The sequence below is a fragment of the Natator depressus genome, chromosome 16 (assembly GCF_965152275.1).
Source record: "Natator depressus isolate rNatDep1 chromosome 16, rNatDep2.hap1, whole genome shotgun sequence".
NCBI classification, from domain to species: Eukaryota; Metazoa; Chordata; order Testudines; family Cheloniidae; genus Natator; species Natator depressus.
Genome location: NC_134249.1, coordinates 14928325 through 14951766, shown reverse-complemented (window position 1 = coordinate 14951766; position 23442 = coordinate 14928325). Strand labels below are relative to the sequence as shown.

The 23442-nt window shown below is 48.1% G+C and overlaps 1 protein-coding gene across 7 annotated transcripts in view; it reads right to left on the bottom strand.

The window, feature by feature from the left end:
* USP20 (ubiquitin specific peptidase 20) overlaps window positions 1–23442 on the bottom strand; it is a 37924-nt gene that overhangs the window by 3391 nt on the left and 11091 nt on the right. For 6 of the 7 annotated variants that reach the window (XR_012642117.1, XR_012642118.1, XM_074973856.1 and 3 more), the window contains 22 exons: window positions 22564–22660; window positions 21758–21811; window positions 19560–19622; window positions 19196–19327; window positions 18512–18608; window positions 18198–18267; window positions 17456–17569; window positions 15980–16058; window positions 14086–14521; window positions 11727–11864; window positions 10338–10477; window positions 9556–9728; window positions 8582–8676; window positions 7223–7256; window positions 6731–6776; window positions 6235–6415; window positions 5268–5394; window positions 4996–5165; window positions 4098–4179; window positions 3443–3551; window positions 2942–3044; window positions 700–771 (listed from right to left, as the gene is read on the bottom strand). Coding sequence is in view for 5 of the 7 variants with exons in the window: in XM_074973856.1 (XP_074829957.1) it covers window positions 700–771; window positions 2942–3044; window positions 3443–3551; window positions 4098–4179; window positions 4996–5165; window positions 5268–5394; window positions 6235–6415; window positions 6731–6776; window positions 7223–7256; window positions 8582–8676; window positions 9556–9728; window positions 10338–10477; window positions 11727–11864; window positions 14086–14521; window positions 15980–16058; window positions 17456–17569; window positions 18198–18267; window positions 18512–18608; window positions 19196–19327; window positions 19560–19622; window positions 21758–21811; window positions 22564–22644 (2596 nt within the window). In the remaining 2 variants the exon portion in view is untranslated. The remainder of the gene's footprint in view (window positions 1–699; window positions 772–2941; window positions 3045–3442; window positions 3552–4097; window positions 4180–4995; window positions 5166–5267; window positions 5395–6234; window positions 6416–6730; window positions 6777–7222; window positions 7257–8581; window positions 8677–9555; window positions 9729–10337; window positions 10478–11726; window positions 11865–14085; window positions 14522–15979; window positions 16059–17455; window positions 17570–18197; window positions 18268–18511; window positions 18609–19195; window positions 19328–19559; window positions 19623–21757; window positions 21812–22563; window positions 22661–23442) is intronic. The other variant, XM_074973861.1, reaches the window with a different exon arrangement.

Genomic DNA, 23442 nt, shown 5'->3' with positions numbered 1-23442 from the left:
GATGAGGCAGGGATCTAAAAAGGACATTGAGTAAAGGTATGTAGGCCCCAGGAGTGAGAGCAGGGATGGAAGCTGGCTCACAGATGTGGAGGAACTCTAAACTTGGAGGTGATGCAGAAGACGAGGGGAGTCTGTGCAGGGAATCAGAGGGGCAGGTGACACAGTCACGGTAGCAAGAGAGGAAGAGGATTTCAGCTGCGATATGTTTTACATACTAGGGAGCCAGACAAGACATGCAGACAGAGGCAGTGGCAAGGGTGGAGGCACGAGATGATCAAGGTGTGAACAAAGCTTCTAGCACCTGAGATGGAGAAAAGCACCTGGATTTTGCAAGAACCTGGACCATGGCAGGGAAGCTGGGAATGGAAAGTAATGAGGAAGATGAGACAGAAGCTGCAAGCCTGGATACGAGGGAGGATGGTGGAGGCGGCTAGGGGGACAGAGAGAATGAGAGGAAAGAGGGAGTCCGAAAAGCCAGTGGGAGATACAGAAGGAGATGGCAGAGGCAAGCCCAAATAGAGAGGGAAAGGCAGATCTGGGAGTCAGCACAAGGAGATCAGCCGACCATCAGGCTTTGTGTTGAGCGCAGGCAGAGTGACAATCAATGACAAATGGAAAAAGGAAGTTTCCAAGCCCCTTCCCACAGGACCAGTCCCCCAAAGGGACAGCAACACACACACACACAAGCATGAGCCTTACCCTGCTTCACCTGCACGTGTCCACCTCCTTTTGTGAGTGCAATCCTGCTGTTGTCAATTGGTCCGGGAGGCTCTGTAAGAAAGGATGTAGATCAGGGAGCCAGACTCCTGCTTCTCCCCCTCCACTGCTAGTCTGAGCAGTTGGAAGCCCAGCTGGGGCTGGGGGAGGAGCGAGAAGAGGATTTTGCCCCAACGATCACACTAAACAGAATAGCAAAGAGCTTTGGTTGTGTTTGATGGAAATCAAATGCAAAGATACTCTGCAGTAGCTGACGTCCAGGAGAGCGATTGTCTGAGAGCTCCAGAGATCTAAAAAGCAGGGCACTGACAACCAATACACAGCACTGAAACAAAGCTTCTCCTCAGCTCTCTGCTGCAGAAGGCACTAGTCACAGAACAAGCTAGGAGACACCAAACCTCAAAGACCAGTAACATTCTGGCACCAGCCCAGGCAGCATCTCATTCAGCAGCAGGAGCCTGGACTTCTGAAAAGCAAGGAGACCTCAAGGCTGTCGGAAACGAGAGGCAAGCCCCAGCTCCATGGGGCTAGGTCGGTCTGCGCTGGTACACTCCAGATCCTCCCAAAACAGAGACATGCCCTTTCACCACAGGAGAAAACAGACGAAGGGCTCGTGGAGTGTAGCTACCTCACATAGACTGAAATGGCCCCACGTGCTGTAACAAGCTGTTCATGGAGGGAGATCTGATGTATGGCAGTGCCAAACGCAACCCATGGCCAAGACTTCCAGGTTCCCTTCCTGAGGCCTATCTCACCCCTGCTCTCCCAGGCAGGCAGTGCATCAGAGTTAACACAGTCAACTCCTGGATGGGAGGCAGCACTTGACGTCATCTTGCAGTGAGCCCCGGGCTGACTAAGAGGTGGCACTGATACATCTTGCTCTCTGAGGACTAAAGGAGGCCATTGTACCGTGAGAATTTGGGCAGCATGGTCAAAACCGGTGACTGGGAGTCAGAACTGCTGGATTCTCTTCTACTCTACCACTGACTCCGGTGTTGCCTTGGACAATTCTTATCCTCCCTGTGCTTCAATTTCCCTGTGTATCAAAAGGGGATTGTAACTTGCCCACTTCTGAGCCTCAGGTGAAAAGCATCATAAATGCAGAACTGTATTCTAGAACTGTGGAGTAACACAGGATTCCCCCAGACAAGCTGTGTTCCCTACTAACCCCAAAAAGAGAGATTCAAGTCTGGATTCCTCCAAAAGATCGCACTAGCCCTCACAGCAAGTGACAGTATGCAACTCCAACCATGGACTGGAAGAGTCTTAAAGAGCTTCAGGAAGCCAGATCCTCACTGGGTAGGTCTACGCTGCAATGTAAGCCCCAAGGTTCAAACTCAGGCTCAAACCTCACCCCCTTCCTTCTACACACAAATTGCACTAACCCAGGGCTCAGACCCAGGTTCCCAGGACCCAACAGAGGTGGAGGGTCTGAGCTTGAGTCAAGCCAGGACCTAGGGTTCAAGCCCTGTTGCTTTGCAGTGTAGAAGCAGCCCTACTGGACTCATGCTCTAGGAGTCTTCCAAAAATATTCCACAGTCTCACACAGACTTCCTTCGTCCTCCGGACTGTGAAGTTTTCCCGCACTGTACCACAAACAAAGGGCTAGAGTGGCCACATTTTGGGAGGGCACTAGGAAGTCTAGGATAGGAGTGGTTGGACTTGGGCCCATATCATGCAGTGTAGGCACTGAAGCCCCAGGTTGGGACCCAGGATTCAACAATTCCTAACCAGGGGTTATAAAGGAGCGTGGACGCTCAAGCCCCAAGTTAAAACCCCCAGGGTCTGCTACCTCAAGTTGTACTAACCTTGGCTCCCACTGCAGTGTAGACATACCCTCTCTGTTTTCCTCTCGACTTTGCCACCCTAAGAAACCAGGCACAAGCGTTTGAATAATGTGGCATGTTGTACTTAAATGGGATTTCGATATGCCCTGTCCCGTCCTTACCATCTCAATGGCTGGATTTTCATTGAGATTCAACCCACTCCCCAACCTTGAAGTTTCTTTTCCTGTAAATTGCTCTTTTGTTGACTCTCTGGGAAATAGCTTGAATGTGGCTGGGGGGAAGAGGCCGTTCCCCCGTCTTTGCTAGCCTAGTTTTGGTTGGTTCATTTATAGGCTAAGTAGGTACGTTGCCTACAGAAGACACACACACAAACAAGCAAGCTTAGGTACACCATACACCCCACCTCTAACAGGTTCCGGAGTCCTCAGGCTCCTTACCATTGTCCTTCCCCTTGACGAAAGACTCCCACTCACGGAACCATTGCATGCTGATACAGTAGATGACACTTGGAGACTCCTCTGCCTGGAATGCCTTGTTCAGCTGGAGGCCAAGGAACAGGAGAAGGGAAATATTCCGTCACTGCTGAGGTTTGCGATAGGGCTTTCCCGTATAGGTTGGAAAAACTTCACCACTCTTCAGGATTACTCAGCTGTAACCACACACCCCATCGCACCACCACTACCATAGCAATCCACCTGCTCCCACTTGCTAAGCATGTGGAAGTCCTTAGATTGCTCTCAAACCTCAGGCCCCCATGCAAAGCATCTCGCCCCAACTGATGCATGTGCAACAGGGAACCCAGAGTTAAATCTCCCTGCCATGGTGCAGCTCTTGTTCTAGGAGTCAGAGGGGTGAGATCTCTCCCACTCATCTGTGGTGGGGTCTCCACTTCTGACCCCAGCCCTTGGTTCCCTTCTCTAGCTCTTTTCCACACGCACCTTAATGAAGGTGTCAATCTCAATCCTCCTGCGCTTGGCCAGGGCTTCGATCTCCACCTGGCAGACCGAGCACACATACAGATGGTTCACAGCAGGGCCACCCCCGAACCTGAGCCCAGGAGGAGAAGGAAAGAGGAACTGAGAGCTGGGTTGGCAAGGAAGAGGTTAACCGCCCTGAGCCCGGCAAGTCAATAGGGTGGATTCTCACACTACTCTCCATATCCAGAGGTGACTAGGCCTGGTTATTTTAATAAACACCTTTGCCTCCGCCCTCCATGGTGTAGATCAGAACGGTCCCACCTCTGTGATTGCTGGGATAATGGAGAATACAGCTTGTTTGCTGTCTAGATTAGGGGCTCTCACATTACACACTACCAGGCTCCATCTCTCCAAAGGGAAATCCCCCCCTCAGGATTGAGGGCATAAGAATCACCCTGGAGATCAGGAAATAGCCTCACCACCTTATAGACAGCATTGCAACAGCATATACAATTGCTTAGGTGTATTAGAGGGAAGCACCATGTCTGGCCAATACCAGAGGCAGGATCCCACACCTTATGGATGTGGCCTGGCAAGTCTACGTTGTTCTCAACCACGACAAAGCCTCAGTTGTTCCAAGGCACTGTGGGATGAGGAGTACGCCAGCTTTCCTCACCTGTTATACAGATACTCCCACACAGTCTGCGGCAGAATCACCACCAGGTCATCAATGTAATGGTATTTATTGGGCGGGATCCCTGCAAATCAGAACGAGGGGTAGTTAAATTGGGTACTAAGTAAGGAGCAGTGTTTTCCCCAACAATGGAGGAAGACCAAAAATTGATGATAGGTATCACTCCTCTCGCCAGTGGGTGAGGAGTGGGGCAAAGAAAGGAAGGAGGCGATGGGGAGGGGGCAGGGCTTTCTCAGTGGGGAAAGCTCAATTATTGATCTAAGGCAGCTGAAGCCTTCAGGCCAGGCCCCACTCCCGCACTGGCTTTTGGAGAGTTCTTGGTTTGACTAGAGGGTTAAATGCTCCCAGAGAGAAGGACAGAGTGAGCTTTTACCAGTCTATAAAGGTTCCTGGTATCAGCCCACCCCACCCCTCCCAAAACACACACTGAACACCAGCCTTGCTGCTAACACAGTAGTAAATGGCAGTAGGTGCAGATAAAGAACCAGTAACCTGTTACACTCCCGCAGCTGCATTTACCCTTTCCCTTCCCTTCGGAAGCTGCCCCATTGCTCAAGAGTTCACCTCCTTCACCCTATTAGCTTTCCAAATACTTGTTTGAAAACAACTGATGAAGTGAAAGCGATGGTCTCCCAGCACAGCATATCCCTCCAGGCCCTTGATCAGCGGGACAGTGATCTAACTGTCACGTTCCTGAGCGTGCTGAAGACTCTGCCAATGAGGCAGATTCGACTGCAGTACACGTTATACTGGGAACGGAGCTGGGGCTTTTATCCGGATGTGTCAATGTGTGGGCCAGCAAAAGGTGCAGCCGGAAACTTCCCACTGCTGAGTGAATGCTACTATTCCCAATGCAGAATGCCTGGCCGCTTCCCCTCACCTCCGTGTGCGCACAGGAACGTGTGGTTAGTAATGGGACCAGGCTCCGCAAAGGTGTTGAATTTGTTGAGCCACTCTCGAGAGATATAGAACTGGAGCAAGGTGGGTTCCTTCATGGTGGTAAGGGACACTACCTTCTGTCTCTCCCGCACAGCCTCCTCGCTGCTCTTTCTTGAGGAGGAAAGGGGAGAGAAAGTGAAGCAATCCCCGGCATCTGACCCCTTTATATGTTAACAGCACTGACAGACAACTCCAGCCAGGGTACCCACTCACCTGTAGAACAGGACATAGGCCTCTGCGTTCTGTACCACTGTCTCATGGACCTCAGTGACATACTGATCGTCAAACTCATACCACTGGCCATTGATCACGTTCTGGCAGTACGCGATGTAGTGCCCACCTGTAACAGAGGGAATGTAACAGCACTGGGACTCAATACGGAAAGAGGAATCAGGCCTGGAACGATGTCAGCGACCGAGCGGAGATGAATCCTGGGCTGCTGGCCCAGCAAAGGGAAAAGCCATGTGTTGCAGAGATTTTAGTATGGCAGGCCTGACAGGAGGGATGGATTCTGGCGCTGTGTCAGCTTGGAAGGGGGCTGCAGGTGCAGCGCCCATTTCCATGTATTCAGTTCTACCCTCCTGGACAGGTTTCCCCTTGCTGAATGAGAGGAAATGCTTCCAGGGGCCTCGCTGGGAAACGGATCTGAACCAGTGCAGTAGTAGGGTTGTCATGATGGCACAGGAGATCTGCGAATGCTGAGAAATCCGCCACTCCAGCCGGAAACAGGTAGAGCCTGAGGAAGCCTAGCAGTGCAGGAGTGAGCCTTCTACTGCATATTGCTGCATGCACCCGCATGGGGCTCTAGGCTGCCCTGGAAAGGGCTACTTCGTAGGCAACAGGGAAGGAGGAGGAGACTGCAGACATTGGGACCAGGCTGGGACAACAAGAAATCTGAGGAGGTTTAAAAAAGAGGATCCCGAAGTCTCACTGGGAAACCCTTGTAGGAACATGCAGCTTGGACAGCATCAAAGCCAACTCCACTACAAAACAGGCTTGGCATGTTGCATGCAGCGCCTGGGGAGGAGGGTCACGGTGAAACCCTAATACCCTGCCCCTGCCCAAAGACCAGCAGCAGAATACAGCGCTCAGAGCTCCAGGCTACTCCCAGACACACGGATCAGACCCATCTCGTTCCCAGACATTTCAGGGACAGACACGCCAGGAAAGGAGGACTTACTGCCTGCTGTGCCCTGATGGCAGATGACAGACAAGAGATCGTAGGTGGTGATCTGGGAGACACATTCCTTGGCCAGGAAGGGGCGAAGGTCCAGTCCTTCCAGCGGGAAGGAGACGTGGCTGTTGATTTTGAAGGAATACATGACCTCGTGTCGGAACCGTTTCAAGTGGATGCACAGGATCTAGAGCACCAGAGGGAGAGGGCACAAAAACATGTTTCCATGGATACCCAAATCAAATACAGTTTCCTCTCTCGACCCCCTCATCTTTACATGAATTTCCTCACGCTGTGGTCACTATAACCCGGCAGAGGTGTTGATGGCCCATCAATTGAAGGTCACTGGGCCCTTTCTGGTCTGCTAATAAAACAGGACTTTGCTTAAGGCAAAACAAAAAAATGCTATTTTCAATTCTTGGTTCAGCAACTCTTCCCTTCCCACCCCGCAGCTAACAGTGGCAACCAAAGGAGACGGGGGAAACAAGCCGCCTCTACTCACCTCAGGTAACCGGAGAACTTTGCAGTATTTCACGCCATTCCGCAGTCTGAGAGAGAAAGAGACAAGTCCCCCATGAGAACTAAGAACGGGGACCCGAGGCTAACTGGGCAGGTCACGTTTTGGGCCCAAATCCTTTGAACTCCATGGCAAAGCTGGAATGGACTTTAGTGAGAGCAGCCTCCTACCACGTATCAGAGCGTAGGCCACTGGCCTCACCTCTCCATTCTCCTACAATTCTCCTCAGTAACCCCTAAGTGCCCCTAATTCACTCCCTTCCCTTACCACAGCCACCACTTTTCCTCCCACTAGCACCAGGGTCTCCAGTGGCCCCGAACCAGGGCTTTCACGGTCACTTTCAAACCTAGAACTCAACAACTCCCAGTTTAGCAGGCCAGTAGCAGAGGGGACATTCGGCCAGGGGCAGGAGAGGACAGTCAGTTTGGGCAGAGAGAGGTTAGCGGAAAGAGCACAACATAGAGGACACAAACTTACTTTTTACACCGTTCACAGCTGTACATGTTGTCCCCTGGAGAGGGAAAAGAAAGGCATTGCAACGTTACTGACAGCAGGAGCCATGGGGCTCCAGCCCCGATGAGAAAACAAACTCTCATCCCACGTGCGGAAGCCGGGTAAAGTGCCTGCCTAGTAGAGGTAAAGCAGACCTAGCCGGGACTCTCTTTGCCACCCCCAGCTCAACACAGACATGGCACAGACGGCAGCCAGCCACCACGCATGCAACGCGGCGGTGTCTGCCGAGGTGGAAGGGAATCTGCTTAGCCCTCCCACCAGTGGTTAGTGTGTGGCTGGAGCAGCCTCTTCTCCCCAGGTAAAGCAGGGATGGGAGGAAACATGCTCAAAACCCTCCTTTCCACTCCCCATATTAAGACAGGGCCAAAATGTGTTCAGTCCCTCTGCTCTCCATCCCAGGCTAATGACACAGGAGACTGTTCTGCAGAGAGAACTACACAGCCTCCTTCTGCCCCCTCCGTGAGGGCTCTTGGTGAGGAACCTCCTACACGAACACAAAATGCAAGTCTAGCACTCCTAGGCATAAGGGTCGGACTGAGGTTACCCAGACTCCTCAGCTGGGCATGCAGAGTTGTGGGAGAGTCTCCTTGGAACACTTCTGCCCTGTAGAACTCATCCCCCACTTGCAGCGCCCCCAGGGAACAACCTGTTGGGACCAGGACCCTGGGAAACATCTAAGGAGTCCCCAGCCCAGGTTCAGTGGCACTCCCTGCAGGAAGGATGAATGTGACCCAGACTGGGTCCAAAAGCACCAGCATACAGCACAGTCCCTGCTTTGATCTCCCTGGTGCTGCAGCCAGTATATGGACTGGCTCCATCTCACTGTCTGGCGTAGTAGCCAAAGGCCCGTTTATCCTTCCTGAATACAACAGAAGGAGGAGCCAGGGCAAATGTTACAAATTCAACCAACCAGACGATTTACTAGAAAACACCACAATACCCTGCAAGCAATGCAGGAAACAAGTGGCTCAACCCCACCCCCAAGCAAGCGCAGCTGAGCCTGGCAACCCCAACTTGTTCCTCCTGCCCAGGACGGTCCTTGTGTAGCACGAACATTGGGCTACGGACTCTCACTGCACACACAAGAGAACGACAATCACGTCTGCTCTTTGCTGAGCCCACCACACCCTGGTTCCAAACTGCAAACCCTGCCTGAGCAGATGGTGAACGCTCATTCCTGCCCCCAAGGGAAGCTGAAACAAGGAGTGCACTTCCCAGCCAGAAGCTTGGATTTGTTCCAGAAACGCATCTGGAACGGTTATTGACAGCTTCCCTTGGGGGCGGTCAGAGAAGACAGTATACGCCAGCCCTCCCCAATCTCACCTTTCAACTCATCGGCAGCAAAAAAGGCAGCAAGACAGTCCTCCAGGGTGACCACGGGACCCCAAAACCAGCTGGGGATACAGGACACCACAAACCTGCGGAAGGGAGGGGTCATGCAAGAAAGAAATGTGAATGGTACTGGCGATCTATGCACTTTGGCTTCTAAAATTCCCCGGTGGCGTGCTGCTTTATGTGAATCGAGCCTGGAAGGTCAGCTCAGGAACACAGTAACAGCATCCCACAGCATTATGGGAAGTGCTGTTTGTTTCTCAGAACTAGAGTTGCTACTGGTACCTCCCACGCCAAGAAGGGCCAAGGTGGTGGGTGAGTAGAGGACTTCAATAGCTCAGACATAGGTGAGAGGTTTTTCGCAGGAGTGGGTGGGTGAAATTCTGTGGCCTGCGTTGTGCAGGAGGTCAGACTAGATGATCATAATGGTCCCTTCTGACCTTAGTATCTATGACTTAACCCTTCGCTCTTGTAGAGTGATAAGTAAAGAAAGGCACTGACAGGTCCCGGACAGAGACTTCCACCGGAAAGAATGCAGCCACAAAGGAACATTATTAAATGGCTGAAGGAACCAACTCACCTGGAAGGAAATTTACCAATGAGGACTTGCAATGTCCTGCACCTTCAAGTCACAGATGTTTTACAGTCAGCCCATTACTACTGAACACGGTTTATTTTTTAAACACAATTGAAAATATGTTTTGTTGGACTAAACGAGGAAGGAGGTTGGCACAGCTGTTCCTGGTTATGGATCTTACAGATACAGGTCCCTGGCTATGGATCTTAATTCTTTACAGAGATTTTTTTATGCAAGTATGTCCAATATTTGTCTCTCTTTCCTCCATTTCCCTTCGGTAAAGAACCAATCAGCTTGTTACATTTAAGGGTAACTGCCTTCTAGTAACTGACAAGCGCAAAGCCAAGGAGGGAGAGAAACTGCATAAGGGGACGCAAGGGAAACACACCTCCTGATGTACTCCATGATGAAGGCAATCCAGCCTTGCGAGGTGTAATTGTCCCCGCAGGCCCCCGTCTTAGCGGGCACATTTTGGTAAATGGCGGAGTGCAGCTTGGCCAAGTCCTCCTTCCCAGGGATCGGCAGCGACAGATCCTGGAACGTCTCCACTGTCGTGGATACCTGAGGACACGCAAAAAAATCTGGGCTTCTAGTGTACGCAAAGGAGCAGATACTCAGCCCGGAACTTTTAGCATCACTTGGGCCCATCTACACTAGGAAACTGAAGCGTTGCTGACAGTAATAGGCCATTTTCAGCACCATCAGAAAAGTGTCTGGCCCAGCCCCAGCCCCACTCTCCGAAGCAGCGCTGAAATGGTTTTGTCTTGTCTACACTAGGATTATTCCTCACTCACAAACAGGGTGACAGAAGTGTGATCACTCCCCTTCCTAACCGCTTAGTGTTCCCTACAGCCAGAGCGCCAAGTTCTCCATAGAGTGCCCCCCCAAGCCCTGTCCAGCGCCCTCTATTTCGTTGGCTCCTCCACCTTATGCCCCCTTTGCTGTGACCAGCTCCATGGTAGGACATGCATAATGGCTAAGCTAACTGAGCTACACAGGATCTAGATTCTGTATGGCACATAAACAATGACACAGAATATTCCTAGGCCTGGTAGACTTCACACACAAGCGATCATTTTAGTAGGGCCCTAGCATCCCAGAATATTTGGGAACAGCTCTGTTTCCCAAGGAGAGGTTTGTTGAAGCAAACAGGCCCTGCTGTTTTATTACTTGATTAATGGCAGTAAGGAGACGCACTCTGTCGCAGGTGAGGCATTGCACCAGGCTGAGAATGGAGCCATCAAAGATGTCAGAAATAACGCTGCGATAACGAAGCTCTTTCTTCTTCTTCCCGGAAGCCAGCACCTGGGCTGAAAAGACACACATACCCCCCATCACCTTCAAGCTCTCTTACATAGCTTCAGCAGAGTCCTGCAATCAAGCCAGGGGTACGTCTCACCCAGAGTACAGCACAAGACAAGTGTGTTTGTACATGCTTCAACATAGACTGCAGGACGCTTTCAGTGGTTCTGAACTTAAGCTTATGTTAAGAACATCCTTGTTTCAGGTGACAGCAGGAAGCCGGGTCTAACAATCTGCACCAATGCAATGCACCCGAATGCTGTTGGCGGTACAGTCTTTGTCCCCATCCTCCTCCAAAACTGGTTCAGAAGGACACGATGGGGTCACATAGCATTCTTGATGGCTTTAATCTCTGTAACACTGTCTTCATCTCTTACCGATTGTTTTCCCCCCCAGGGTATTTTGTCTTTTTCCTTCTAGCCATCACCCAGTTTTCCCCCCATGCATTTCACACTGCGGCTTGCATCACAGAATGTGGCGGCTGGCAGAACGTGGTTGTTTTGTTTAACAACAAAACCCCCACTTACACAGAGTGCTTTTTATCAGGCTAGAACGTCTGTGTGCCCACCCCACCCCCTCCTGGCTGAGGTCAGCACAGCTCGGGAAATAATGCTGTTATTGAATGGCTGCAGGGCCGGGGTGGGGGCACAAACTGTTGTGTTTATGGGCTGTGGAAGGAGAGTGGGTTTGGTTTTGTGATTTCTTTGAGATGAAGCAGCAGGCAACCGAGGCCCAATTTGTAACCTCGCAACACTCCCACACTAGACTAATGCTTTTAACTTCAATCCTGCGGGGAGCCTACGAAATATGGCAACATCCCTTTAACAGTCAGGAGGCCTTTAACCATAAGGCTGCCCTACAGTCCCTTGCCCACATATGCTATGAAGTGTAAGACTGAAGGCCAGTTCTGGACTCTCCCCTCAGTGCAGGGAAGCCCAGGAGTTCCTTACAGTGATTAGTAAGTTAGCATTATGATACTGAGAAGATAAGGCCAATGACGACCCTTTCTAAGTGATTTCAGGCTGTATTTGGACAGCCAGGCATCGCTCTGCCCTAAACGCCCAGCCATGCTGAGACTCACTATCATTCGTTTCCTAACACTGGTTTAGTAGACATCAACAGATTGAAGGACGATCAGCCATGGGGTCATGATGGCTTGTGTACCTCCCGCTTCTCCTGCTTCCTCCCGCAGACGTGGCCTTTTGCCTCCACGCCCCCCTCAGCCTCCTGGCTGCAGGAGCTTCCTGTCTACACTACCTTTTTTCAGCACATAGGAGGGTCCCAGGCGCACAGGACTGGAGCGAGGGGGGCTGCTAGACAGTTTGGAGTGCATCTCCTGGTGAACCGGGCTGCAAGGGCGCGAGGAGCAGCGCACATAGGCGTCGTTGTCCGGCTCTGTGTGGGGAGAGAGACCACCAGTGAAACACCAAATGTACCAGCCCAGCCTGTCACAAATCAGCCCCAGTAGAATACTGGTCTCTGAATCTTAGCACAACAAAGTCTTTCATGTTCAGGGAATCTAGTTCCCAGCCCAGCCCCACCACTCTGAGGACTGGATACCTGAGGGATTCAATTGGATACCACAAGAGAGATGGCAAACACTGTCAGACAGACCAAAAGGATGCAAGTCACCTCTAGGTCCGTTTCTAATCAAGAAGTTTGTTCTCATAAACTGGATACTGACAAATGCTCCCAATGCCCAGGCCTAGAGCTGAGGTTTAATCCTCTGGGTTTCTTAGAAAACAAAACCACCCCACAAACATCTGCCAGTGTTCCTGTCTCTGGAGCCCACAGGGCTGTAGGCTGGGTCATCATCTTTGGGTCAAGACAAGGAATAGTCACATCTGGAGCACAGCCTTTAAATGCCAGCTGTTCTGCAGAACCACATGGCATCTCTCCATGGCTTAAAAATATTTTTTACATGTTCATTGCCCAGCACTAACAAATACCTCTATTTCCCTGTGAAGGGGTGTGTGCCCCACACAGGTAAGGAAAGGGTTAATCTGGGCCTGGAGGCCAATCAACCCACCTGGTCGCACCTGGAGGTTGGGCCATGCCCAATTAAAGATGAGTCCCAGCTGCCAGAGGAACTGGGTGGCTTTTATAAACAGTCTGCTGCAGAGAGAAGCTCTGCAGTCACTCTCTGGGACTAGAGAGCAGAGAGACTGGGAGGGTTGAGGAGGAAGCCTAGGGGGAGAGTTGGCCTTGGTGTCCTCTCCTGAGTAGAGAAGTCTAGCAGGAGGCCAGGAATTACACACAACAGCACTGGGGATGCAGAAGGCTCTGGAGCTACAATGGGGCGGGATTTGGATTTCCATGGAGAGAGCCCTGGGAGATGCTAGGATGAGGAGCAGAGAGGGACGGAAAGGTCAAGCCTGAAGAGGGCAGAAATGGATTTACATTTTGTACCTTTAGTCTGGGATTTTGTTGAGGAAATCCAGGGGAGCCCTGCAAGTCCCAGCCCTGACAGACAGGTGACCCCAGAGAGACTGCAGAAGAGGCCAGCTGAACAGGCTACAGGAGGAGGAAATCCAGACAGACAGCAGCAAGGAGTCTGATGGAGCAAACCTTGGCTGCTGGGTATAGAATCCAGTGTCATGGGAGGGCCTGGGTTCCCCTACCAGCCACTGGGGAAGGTGATATGAGGCCCCTCAGAAGGGGACAAGAACGATTGAGAGCTGGACCGTTGGCCCCAGAACTGGGTCCAAAGGCCTTTTGTAGGGACACTGGACTATTTGTTCGATTTTCTGTTACCCCAAAAGGCACATGACTAAATGTAACCTGGCCAGAAGGCTGAGTCATGAGAAGAGACAGACCACCAAGGGACAGGATCGACAGTTGGCAGGGCGTGCTAGAGACAGAGCTGCTACTCCACACACCTAGCCATGAGGTGGGACACTGGCTGGGAGTCCACTCTTCCACACACCCCTTATTACCTCCTTTCCTTTACACCTCTCGGAACCAACTATTCCCAGGGTAAGTTTGTAGGATAATGAGAGCTTTACATGCTTATTCCACATTTTTCCTGAAGTAATTTTTAAAAGATGTGCAGGTCCAGGAGCTCCTTCAAACTGTGCTCTGTTCTTTGTTAGGTGTTACTGTGTTGTTTGGTTTCACAGAATATCAGGGTTGGAAGGGACCTCAGCAGGTCATCTAATCCAACCCCCTGCTCAACCCCCTGTATGTCTTGTGTTATTATTAATATTTGGTTTATCATTAGCACGTACAGCAGTTCACTTCTTTAAAGTGCTAGTCTGGCATTATAAAACCCACCTTTCCCTCAACAGAAGGTTTTTTGTTTTGTTTTTTTAATGGTCACATTTGGCAGAGGCAGCTCAAACTAGTAGCCTATCCAGCATGTAAACTATGTTCATCACCACAGTATCTGGGCACACTGAAGTACTTCTCTGCTGATTTACCCATGGATTGCTATGGTAGAAATGAAGCAAGCTGGAGGAAGCAGGTCACCTGTCTTAGAAGCAAAGACATTCTGAAACCAGGAGTGGGAATGTCTACACAACTTATCTGTCTGACTTCCCCCTCCCCATTAGCATGCCCCAACACATGAATATGGCACTGGTTCTTGTATGGTGTGATAGGGACACTATATTAGTACCTGGTGTCCTACATGGGCTGGCAGGGCAGGGAGGAGGTAGGGTTTCAGGAGAAGCTCTGCCATCAATTGGACTCAGGGTGGTATCAACATCTGCATCCTCATCAACTTGTTCCGAGTTGCTCCGCCGGTGGCTGTAGGAGAATTTCCTGTCTTTCAGCCTCTCTTTCTCAGAGATCCCTCTCCCGGCCTCATCCTGGATCAGCAACTCTGCCTCGGCTAGGGAGCTGCTCATGCCCCCTGTCCTGCCTTGCCCATCCATATCACCCCTGTCGCTGCTCGAATCACAAGAGAGGAACTCATCCTCTGAGGGGCTACGGTCACCTTCCCGCTTGTCATCCGTGTCACTGGAGTCAGAGTCTCTTGCCTCAGCAACAACTGGTTCCTTTAGCTCTTCATGAAGCTGGTCCATCAAGCATCGCAGAAACTCTTGGGTGTCCTGAAAACCAGGAGCAATCCCACATTATATACTGCCCATCTAGGGACAAAACACAGCTACTCCAGTTTCCACTGTAAAGCCCACAAAAGTTAGCCCCTCGGGGAATACAAGGAGTCCCACTCAGAAAACACATGGAGTTGATGGTATTCAGCAGATGGACAGAGGGATCCTGCCCATTTCACTGACTACTCTAACGCCTGGGGATTACAGTCCCAATTTGCAGCTAATTGTTTCAATTTCTGCTTTTTCTCAGGCGCTTAGGAAGGTCTCAGGATGGTCAAACTGGGCTACTGCTACAGAACTTAGACAGTTATCTTGTTTACTGGGATGTCAGCACTGAAAGAACGTGGGAAACCAGGAGAAAGACAATCAAGACAGTGGGCTGCAAAGAACAGTACAGTCTATGCTACAAAAACAATCTTCATGCTCCATTGATGTCTTCACATGATAACCCTATCCCTTACAGCAAACATAGTATTAAAATCCTTTACTGCCAGGGATTAGAACTAGAAATCAAAGACAAATCAGCCAGTGTGAAGGCCCCCTACGTGGCCCCCTCAGATAGTGGAGATTGCTGATAAGGGACAGCTCTGGGTAGTGACATTTTGAAGACTTGTGACATTATGGAAGATTTGGTTTAAAATATAATAAAACATCATCATCTCTTCAGTTTTAACTCTTTATAGCTGAAATTCCAATCCAATGGCTTTGCATCAAGGGCAAATATAGCCGCTCTGGTCTCTCTATTTCAGCAACTGGTATTTTTATCATCATCATCTCGGTTTCCACTTGCTACCAGTGCCCTGGCTTAAAGACGCTATTGTCGGATGTCCCTTCTCGCTGTGCGCTTTCTAACCAACTACACAGTGAGGGTGAAATTTCATTCTAAAGAATAAGTGAATTTTTTTTTCTTTTTTTTTTTTTAAATACAGTGAAGTACTCTTTCCCCCCACCCCAAAAGACATGATCTTTTTAAAGGACTCATTTAAATTGGGTGCCGAGAAGGATGTGCATGTAATAAAAGTTGGTATTTGTAACCTTTTAGTGCAGGTGTAACCAGACTCCTCTTTAATATAAGTAACAATAATACCACATAGGTCTTAGATGACATTTTTCATCAGATCTCGAAGTGCTTGGCAAAGGAGGTCAGTATCATTATCCCCGTTTTACAGACAGGGAAACTGAGGTACAGAGATGTACCGAGCCTTGCCCAAAGTCCCACCGTAGACCCAGAAATAGAACCTAGATCTCCTGTGTCCCAGTCAAGTGCTCTAGCCATTCTCTAATACAAAGGCAAAACAATGGGACAATCCCAGCACCCAACCAGTTAATATGGGCCATTTACTCTTACATGAGGTACTTCGTGAAGTGGGCTCCACTACAGAAGTAAGAATCACATGATGTGGAACAACCTAGGCATAGGTCTAGAAAGGCTAGTGTTTTTGTTGGATGGCCCACCTGCTGTGCATAGCCCCGGAACATGGGGTTGACCAGTTTAATTCCATGAGACAAGCTGCTGGGAACCACATAGCTTGGGCTGTTTAAGAAAAAAGACCATTAATTCACATATCGAGTCTAGAGCTGAACTGTGTAGTATGCACAAAATAAAAAGCGGTAGTCAGTTTAAAGGAAAGGGGAAAAAGAAGAGTTATGTTGCTACAAAGTCTGAACGTATCTGTTAACTAGAAATCATAAGATTTGAGATGATGCAGGTATCTATCTACCAAGTATTTTAATCTCTTTTCCCTACTAGTGACAGACTGATCCCTACTGTACATTCACCAATGCTGTGTCACTTTTTAAAATGTCAAGTGATGGTGCTGTCCGTCATTTCCATTGCCAGAATGGTCTCGTCTACTTATTTATTTTGATTTCACAGACAAAGAGCAGTGCCCACCTCAAACAGTCAGAACTCACAGGAGTTACGTTATATTAAAATTACATTACACTGCTCAAAATTACTGCCATGCTCCACCGCTTATTCCAAATAGTTTTAATCCATTCCAAACCCACAACTTACTCATACTCTGTCTGCAGTCTTCTTGCAGCTGTGTTGATCCCAGGATAAGAGAGAGACAAGGTGGGTGAGCAAATATCTTTTACTGGACCAATTTCTGTTGCTAGAACAGCTGACACTCTGATTACCTTTCCCAGACCTGAAGAAGAGCTCTGTGAAGCTTGAAAGCTTGTCTCTTCCACCAACAAAACTGATCCAATAAAAGATATTACCTCACCCACCTTGTCTGTCTTGTACTATGATAACAATTAACACAAAACATAGGACAGAATTTAGATACCCGATCTGATTCTTGCAACTACTTACATTTGCAGTTAGGGAATCAGATCCTCGGCTGCTATAAACCAAATTATTTCAGTGGTGCTACACCAATTTACACCAGCTGAGGATCTGGCCCAGGGTTCCTAGTTCTCATACTGAGTCAACAGCCAGCAACTGACAATCAAAAACACCTTCCAGGCTGATTGGTAAATATCAGTATCGGATGCGAGTTGCTTTTTCTCTGTAAATCAAGAGCAACACCCCTAAATGCTGCACTTGCACTGCAGCAGCCAAATATATCCCCACTCTCTTTTCAGCAGATCAGTGAGAAGAAAAGCCCTTTTTAAGCTCTCTGTTTAAAGCACTTCACGTTACCATGCACGCTTTGATTCACTGTTTTGATTTCAGTGTAATGAATTTTCAGAGGTTTCTAGACCCTGTTCCTCAAAAGATGGCTGTCTGATCACTAACTGCAGGGTGGAAGAACGGGAGTACGACACCAGGCGCTCACAGCAACACACCCCACATCTTCTAGGGCTAGTCCTAAAGCTTGAATTCAGGGACTGCGTCACACCTCTCATTATTTTTACTGTGTTCGTAACTGAAGTATGAACCGCTATACACCTTCCCATTTGGACTGGGGAGGGATTACTCACCGCTTCTTGTGCCAAACCTCAGAGACCAGTTTCTGGTAACTTTTGCACAATGCGGGCTTCTTGTCCGTACGTACCAGCCCGCCACACTCCAGAAAAAACTGTGTGAGAGGCGGGCTAAAGAAGGAAAGATAGGAGAGATAAGTGGAGGGGAATTTCTTCTATGCATACGTTTAAAGTCACACAGAAAGAGAGGACATGTCCTAAGGTTGCTTTTTAAATTTAACATTTAGAAAAAGGGGAAAGAGATGGTGCTGCAAATGCTGCCCTCTGATTCTTCACAAATCACTCCCGTTGGTCTGAATGATTGGGATCCCTCCCCTGAGAGATGCTGGAGTTTATTGCCAAGACCAGATGGTGAGAACTATTTTGGGTTGAGGTTTTCAAGGCCACCTCATTAGGGAGAACATTAAAAAGAAGTTGGGAGGGAAAATGCATGCACATGCACCTATAAAATATTTTATATTTACTCTATTTTAAAGATCACAATGGAAACTAAAGGCCTGTACTTCCACCGCCAGCCCAATGGTACGTGTCCCGTTGGTTTGCTCAGTTTCCTGCTCTGCAGCTTTTTATGCATTAAACACCATGATCCTGTTTTTTTCCCCTTCTCCCTCCCTACTCTGCACCTCAGCTGATTTCCACACACAGCGTTCATGAAGGAGGTCTCGGATTGGAACAGGCACTTGTTTATTTTTAGGGAGTATTCAAGGGAGCATCACCGCAGAATGGTCCTGTCGCCTACCAGTTCGAGAGGGCCTGAAGCGCTGCATTCATGTAGCAGGAGTTCCCAAGGTTTTTCATTCCAGTAAGGCCTGGAGAAAATGCAAGAGACGTTAGACAAGAAAGGAAGGTCACTTTCCAGCACCCCTTCCTTTTCAGAAGCACCACTTTTCTACATTCCGCACAAGATGAAAGGGAATCCAGCACGTCCCTCGCAAACGAGCTCAGCATCCCAGTCCTACTGAAATCACAAAGGCTCTCCAGGAACCTCACAATGTAAGCCTTAGAGTCCAGAGGTGCAGTTATAACTGATCCCATAATTCAATGTGGCATTACCTCTTGGTTTCAGATCATCCTCCTCTGATTCCGATTCCCCTTCATCAGCCACTGCAATTGGAACTGCCTTCAGGGGGTGAGCAGGCAATGGGGACTCCTAGATTAAAGGCAGAGAAATAAGCATCAGTGGCAGGTCTGATCTGCAGAGAGACACAATCTGTACCCATTTATTCACCCACCCACTAAGAAGGTCCCCCAGTAACACAGGCACTGGCAATATGCTGCTGCACTAACCCCTTTACCTTTCCTGATGGCATTACCTCAGTAACATGACGAGGTGTCCAAGGAGCACCCTTAGTGAAGTCAAGATGTACCACAAGAGGCCCAAGGAACAGTCAATAGTGTCTGCAGAGGGTACATTTCTAGTTTGGCAGTTAATGCTGCTGCAGTTCACCCCAGACGTGGCCACCCTTCAGAAGCGGCCAAAGACAGACCGATTATATAGAGAGGGACACAGTTTTTAAAGCACATTAGGAATACCCCTGGATGAAAGCTGATAAATAAATGCAAGATTATCTTGATGGGAGGCATCTTCCTTCAGGTTTGAGAGCTCTCATTGCAACAATGGCATGTCCAATAGTGGGGCGTCCTAAACTAGTCATCTAACAAAAAAAAAGAAAAACCCTGCTAAGCGTTCCATCCCATTCAACAGTATCCTCCTGACTTATGGGGTGAAAGACCCACCTGTTCACTGAACTTTGATGACAGAGATGGAGCATGCGCTGCCAGTCTCTGGTCCAAGAATACCTCCTTTTCACAGGCATAACACCACACCCGGAATGTTGTCAGGTTCACTGTCAGGTTGTGTTTTTTGGCCTAAAAACCAAAATAGTGAGAATACTGAGAACCACAAACTGTAACTCAATCGCCAGAGAGTTTGGAACCTACACACCATAGTCATTATATAAATGTTGTCTCGGCTTGAAAGGTGGCCGGGAATGGCTATAATCAATAAGCGCCCATGCTTTGTGGATCAGAGTTTAATTTATTTGGAAATCCAACTCTGTCTGTCCTGACGAGAGAGAGAGGGTTATAGAGAACAGCTCACCTGTGCGTGAAGGGTGCTATGATCCGCAAAGGATTCCCCACACCCAACATAAGGACAAGCAACCTAGAGAGAGAGGAGATAGTGGGAGAACAGTTTGGATGTGGCAAGATAAACCCACAACAGAATGAAAAAAGGGGTTTGTGACCCCCATCCTAGCCAGCAGCCGCATGTGCGCTGACCCTCTGCACTTCATGAGCATGTGTTGTAACCTGAGTCACAGCATTACAAAAGACTTGGCACTTCTTGAAAAAAAACTATGCCCACCCTTGCTCACATGACTCTATGAAACCTCCAATCCAAATCACAGGCGTTAGTTTTTCTGATCACACTGTGTCCATAGATCTACAGATGGATCATTTGAAAATCTGTTGTAAAAATACATTGCTTGTCTGATGAAATCCAGATACTAAGATGAGAGTTGGTCCATGTCCATCCTGTCACCTCTTCTCTTTCCACTGCTTGGTCTTTCCCCATCAGTCCCCTCATTCAAACGCCTTGTTTTCTTTCTTCTGTTACAAGTATGTTTTGGAAAGGACTAGAAATGTATCTAAAAAGAATAACTTGCCCCTGCAGTTACAGGTATAAGATCTATCAGTCTGATACTTCTGGGCATGCTGCAGCTTCCTGAACAACAGTGTAAAATCTGGCAAAATCTTTTTCAGCTTTGTTCCATTGCTCCTACTAAGAGCTCTTCGGGGCAGGGACTGTCTTTTACTCTGATTACACAGTGCTCAGCACAACAGGGCCTAGGAACTACCATGATGCAAACTAACCATAAGTATCATAATGGAAGTTGATATTCCCAGGCAATACAGGGCAATCCTTGCCTGCTGCTCAGGGTGTTCATGGATGGAAAAGAAGATTATCTCTGCTCCTCCTAGAGCAGTCCCAGCACTACCAAAGCACCAGTACTGCTGCCTCTACAGCCCCTATGCATAGAACTTCCCAAGAAAAAGCAACAGAATGAAACTGACAAGCATTATAAGCTCTTCAAGATCTGTGACTTCCCCTGTGTTTTAAAAATGCCATGTGCATTTGTTACCCAGGAATAATTTTTGATAGTACAACTGATCGACAATTGGTATGACAGGTACACACAGGTGTGATGTACTGCTGCACAGTGAGAATCTTACAACTTTCTCTGGAGCAGTACTTCTCAACCTTGTCAAGTAAGCAAGCCCTTACTTCAACTCAAACATTTTCATGACTTCCTTACTTTTTTTTTTTTTTTTTACTCACTCTTGCTTTTATAGTAAATGTATCCATGATAACAATGAAAAGCCTATGAAATTTGTGTGTGTGTGTTTTGAGAGGTTTGGCAGAGAATACTTGACCTTGAGCAGTAAGAGTGTGGGGAGAGTGGGGAAAGCAAGATTTTCCTTGCTTTAGATGGTAATAACATATCCAATGCCTTGCATCCCACCTGCCCAAATTGCTTTTTGATATCTGCCCCCAGGGGAAGTGACCCACTGAGAAACACTACTCTACAACTCCTAGCATTTATCATTTTAAGTGACAGGGACCAAGATCAGAGCTGGTGTAAATGGGTGAAGCTCCACCAGTCAATGATGATGTCACTGCATAGAATGTTTTAGTTTGGTTTGTTTTAATGTCAGTTGCGGCGCATCTGCTTACATCAGGGCTGAATTTGGCCTATGTTCCAGATTAGATGACATCCGGAGTCCATTCCAGCTCTGATCATATTTAAGCCAACTCTTTTTCATTCCCTTCTGCCTTGTTCCCCTCCTTTCAACAACATCACTAAAGTTCTCTGGCTCCATAGACTTTAAATCTCCCTAAAAGCTGCAAGCAGAAGGATCCATTCAATCACCAGGTGCTTAAAAACAGATGGCAGTTAGTAGCATTCTTCAGTGTTGATTCCCATTGGGGCTCCAGGAGGAAGTCATTTGTGAGGTGTGAACAAAATAGGCCTAGATGTGAGGCAAACAGTATCAGAGTTTGATCATTGGCTTCTATTTTTCTGGGATATAATTGAAAGCTGATGGACACTTTTACTGGCTTCCTTTCTTCTAATGCTTCTTTCTTTGTTTACCAGATATTATGATCTCAGACCTAATTTCATATCTGAAGGCGATAAGTCAGCCTGAAAGTAAGTACTGCATTGTACTAAGAAACAGTATAAATAAAAAATGGGAAGCCCCTTTATACAGTACACACAGATAGCAGGCTCTTTTTACCTGCAGGCAAGCCCAGAGGTTTGGTCCCGCAGCTCTGCACGACTGGCAAGTTCCCTGCAGTCATACACAAAGAAAAAGTCATTACAGTTTAGTAGCCTAGCCCTTGACTCAGAGGGGAGCACCCCATGCTTATTGCATGAGTTGACTTTTTGGGGCAGAGATTAAAACCTTGTTTGGCTGCACAATTCATATTTCCCAGTACTATGAATTCCACCTAAACTAAATTTACACTTTCAAGTACCTGCGATGAGAGACATCTTTGAGCAGGGTAAACAGTCATTCAGAAATGCACCAGTGAAGAGGGCTTTGAGCACTGCCCAGATGGCAGAAATGTTAGTTTTTAATCTAATTCCATCAGCCACTTCTACTCACTCCAAAATTCCAGCCACTAAGATGTTTCCTTTCACATCACCCCCTTTCTGAAGTAAGCCCATGAGCCTTGAAAATGTATTAGTTGCCAAATGAAACCATTCAAAGAGAAAGAGATTTTGAAGACTTCATTTGTTAATGAGCGAGGTAGACAGATCAACAGCACTCAAGAGTAAATGCCAGAATTATGGGCTTTCCCTTGGGCTATCTCATAAGGACAGCCTCTTCACATCATTTAATTGGATTTCTGAAGTACAAATGGCTGACAATGCCTCATTTTATGAGGCATGCTCAAAAAGATATCAGTTTCAGTTCATCCCACTTGTGTTCAATTTCTACATCCCACTTGTGGATCTGTACAATCTTTGTATCTTAGGGCAGCCCCCCCCCCACACACACACACGAGGTAACCACACTGCAAGCAGCGCTTCCTTTACCTTGGATTTGAGCAGCAGGTCATCCTTGGTGACCTCACCTATGGAATCCAGGTGAGGACAAACGTCTCTTGTATCTCCCATTCTCACTAAAGCTCACCTACAGAGGTACAGAAATTGCAGGATGACTCCTCAATTTGGTTAAATGTCAGACTTGATGGTAAAGACAGTAGGAAAGTAAACTGATATGCTGCAGTTTTAAGATGTTAGGGAGTAAGAAAATCCATCTTTACAACTCAAAAGCATAAGGTAATAATCTCAAAAATTTAAATTGGACATTATACATCTCCCCTGTAATTAGGTAAAACAGTTCCCAGACTGTACATTTGTCCCAGTGCAAGGATGAGGGGACTACATGAGTAAATCTCAGAGATTAAATTAAACCTCCACGCACCAGATACAACACCCAAAGGCACCAATCTTGATGTCAGGTAACACTACAGTTCAATGCTGCCGTTGTGCTAATACAGAAGAGCTCATTGTTGAGTAATGGCATTATGATATCAGAGGTAAGTGGGCGATGCAATGGAAAGGAGCAGGGAGCAGACACAGTTAATTATTATTATTATTTGTACAATGTGCTACCTGTGTTCCAAAAATGTAGTAAAATACTAAATCTACATGCACACTTTAAGGGCCACAACTGCCAATTCAGTTATCTATACTGTCTAACCCAGAGGTTTTCAACCTTTTTCTTTCTGAGCCCCCTCTCCCCCCACAACAGGCTATAAAAACTCCATGGCCCACCTGTGCCACAATAACTGGTTTTCTGCATATAAAAGCCAGGGCCGGCATTAGGGGGTAGCAAAGCAGGGCAATTGCCTGGGGCCCCACGCCACAGAGGCCCCCACAAAGCTACATTGCTCAGGCTTCAACTTCAGC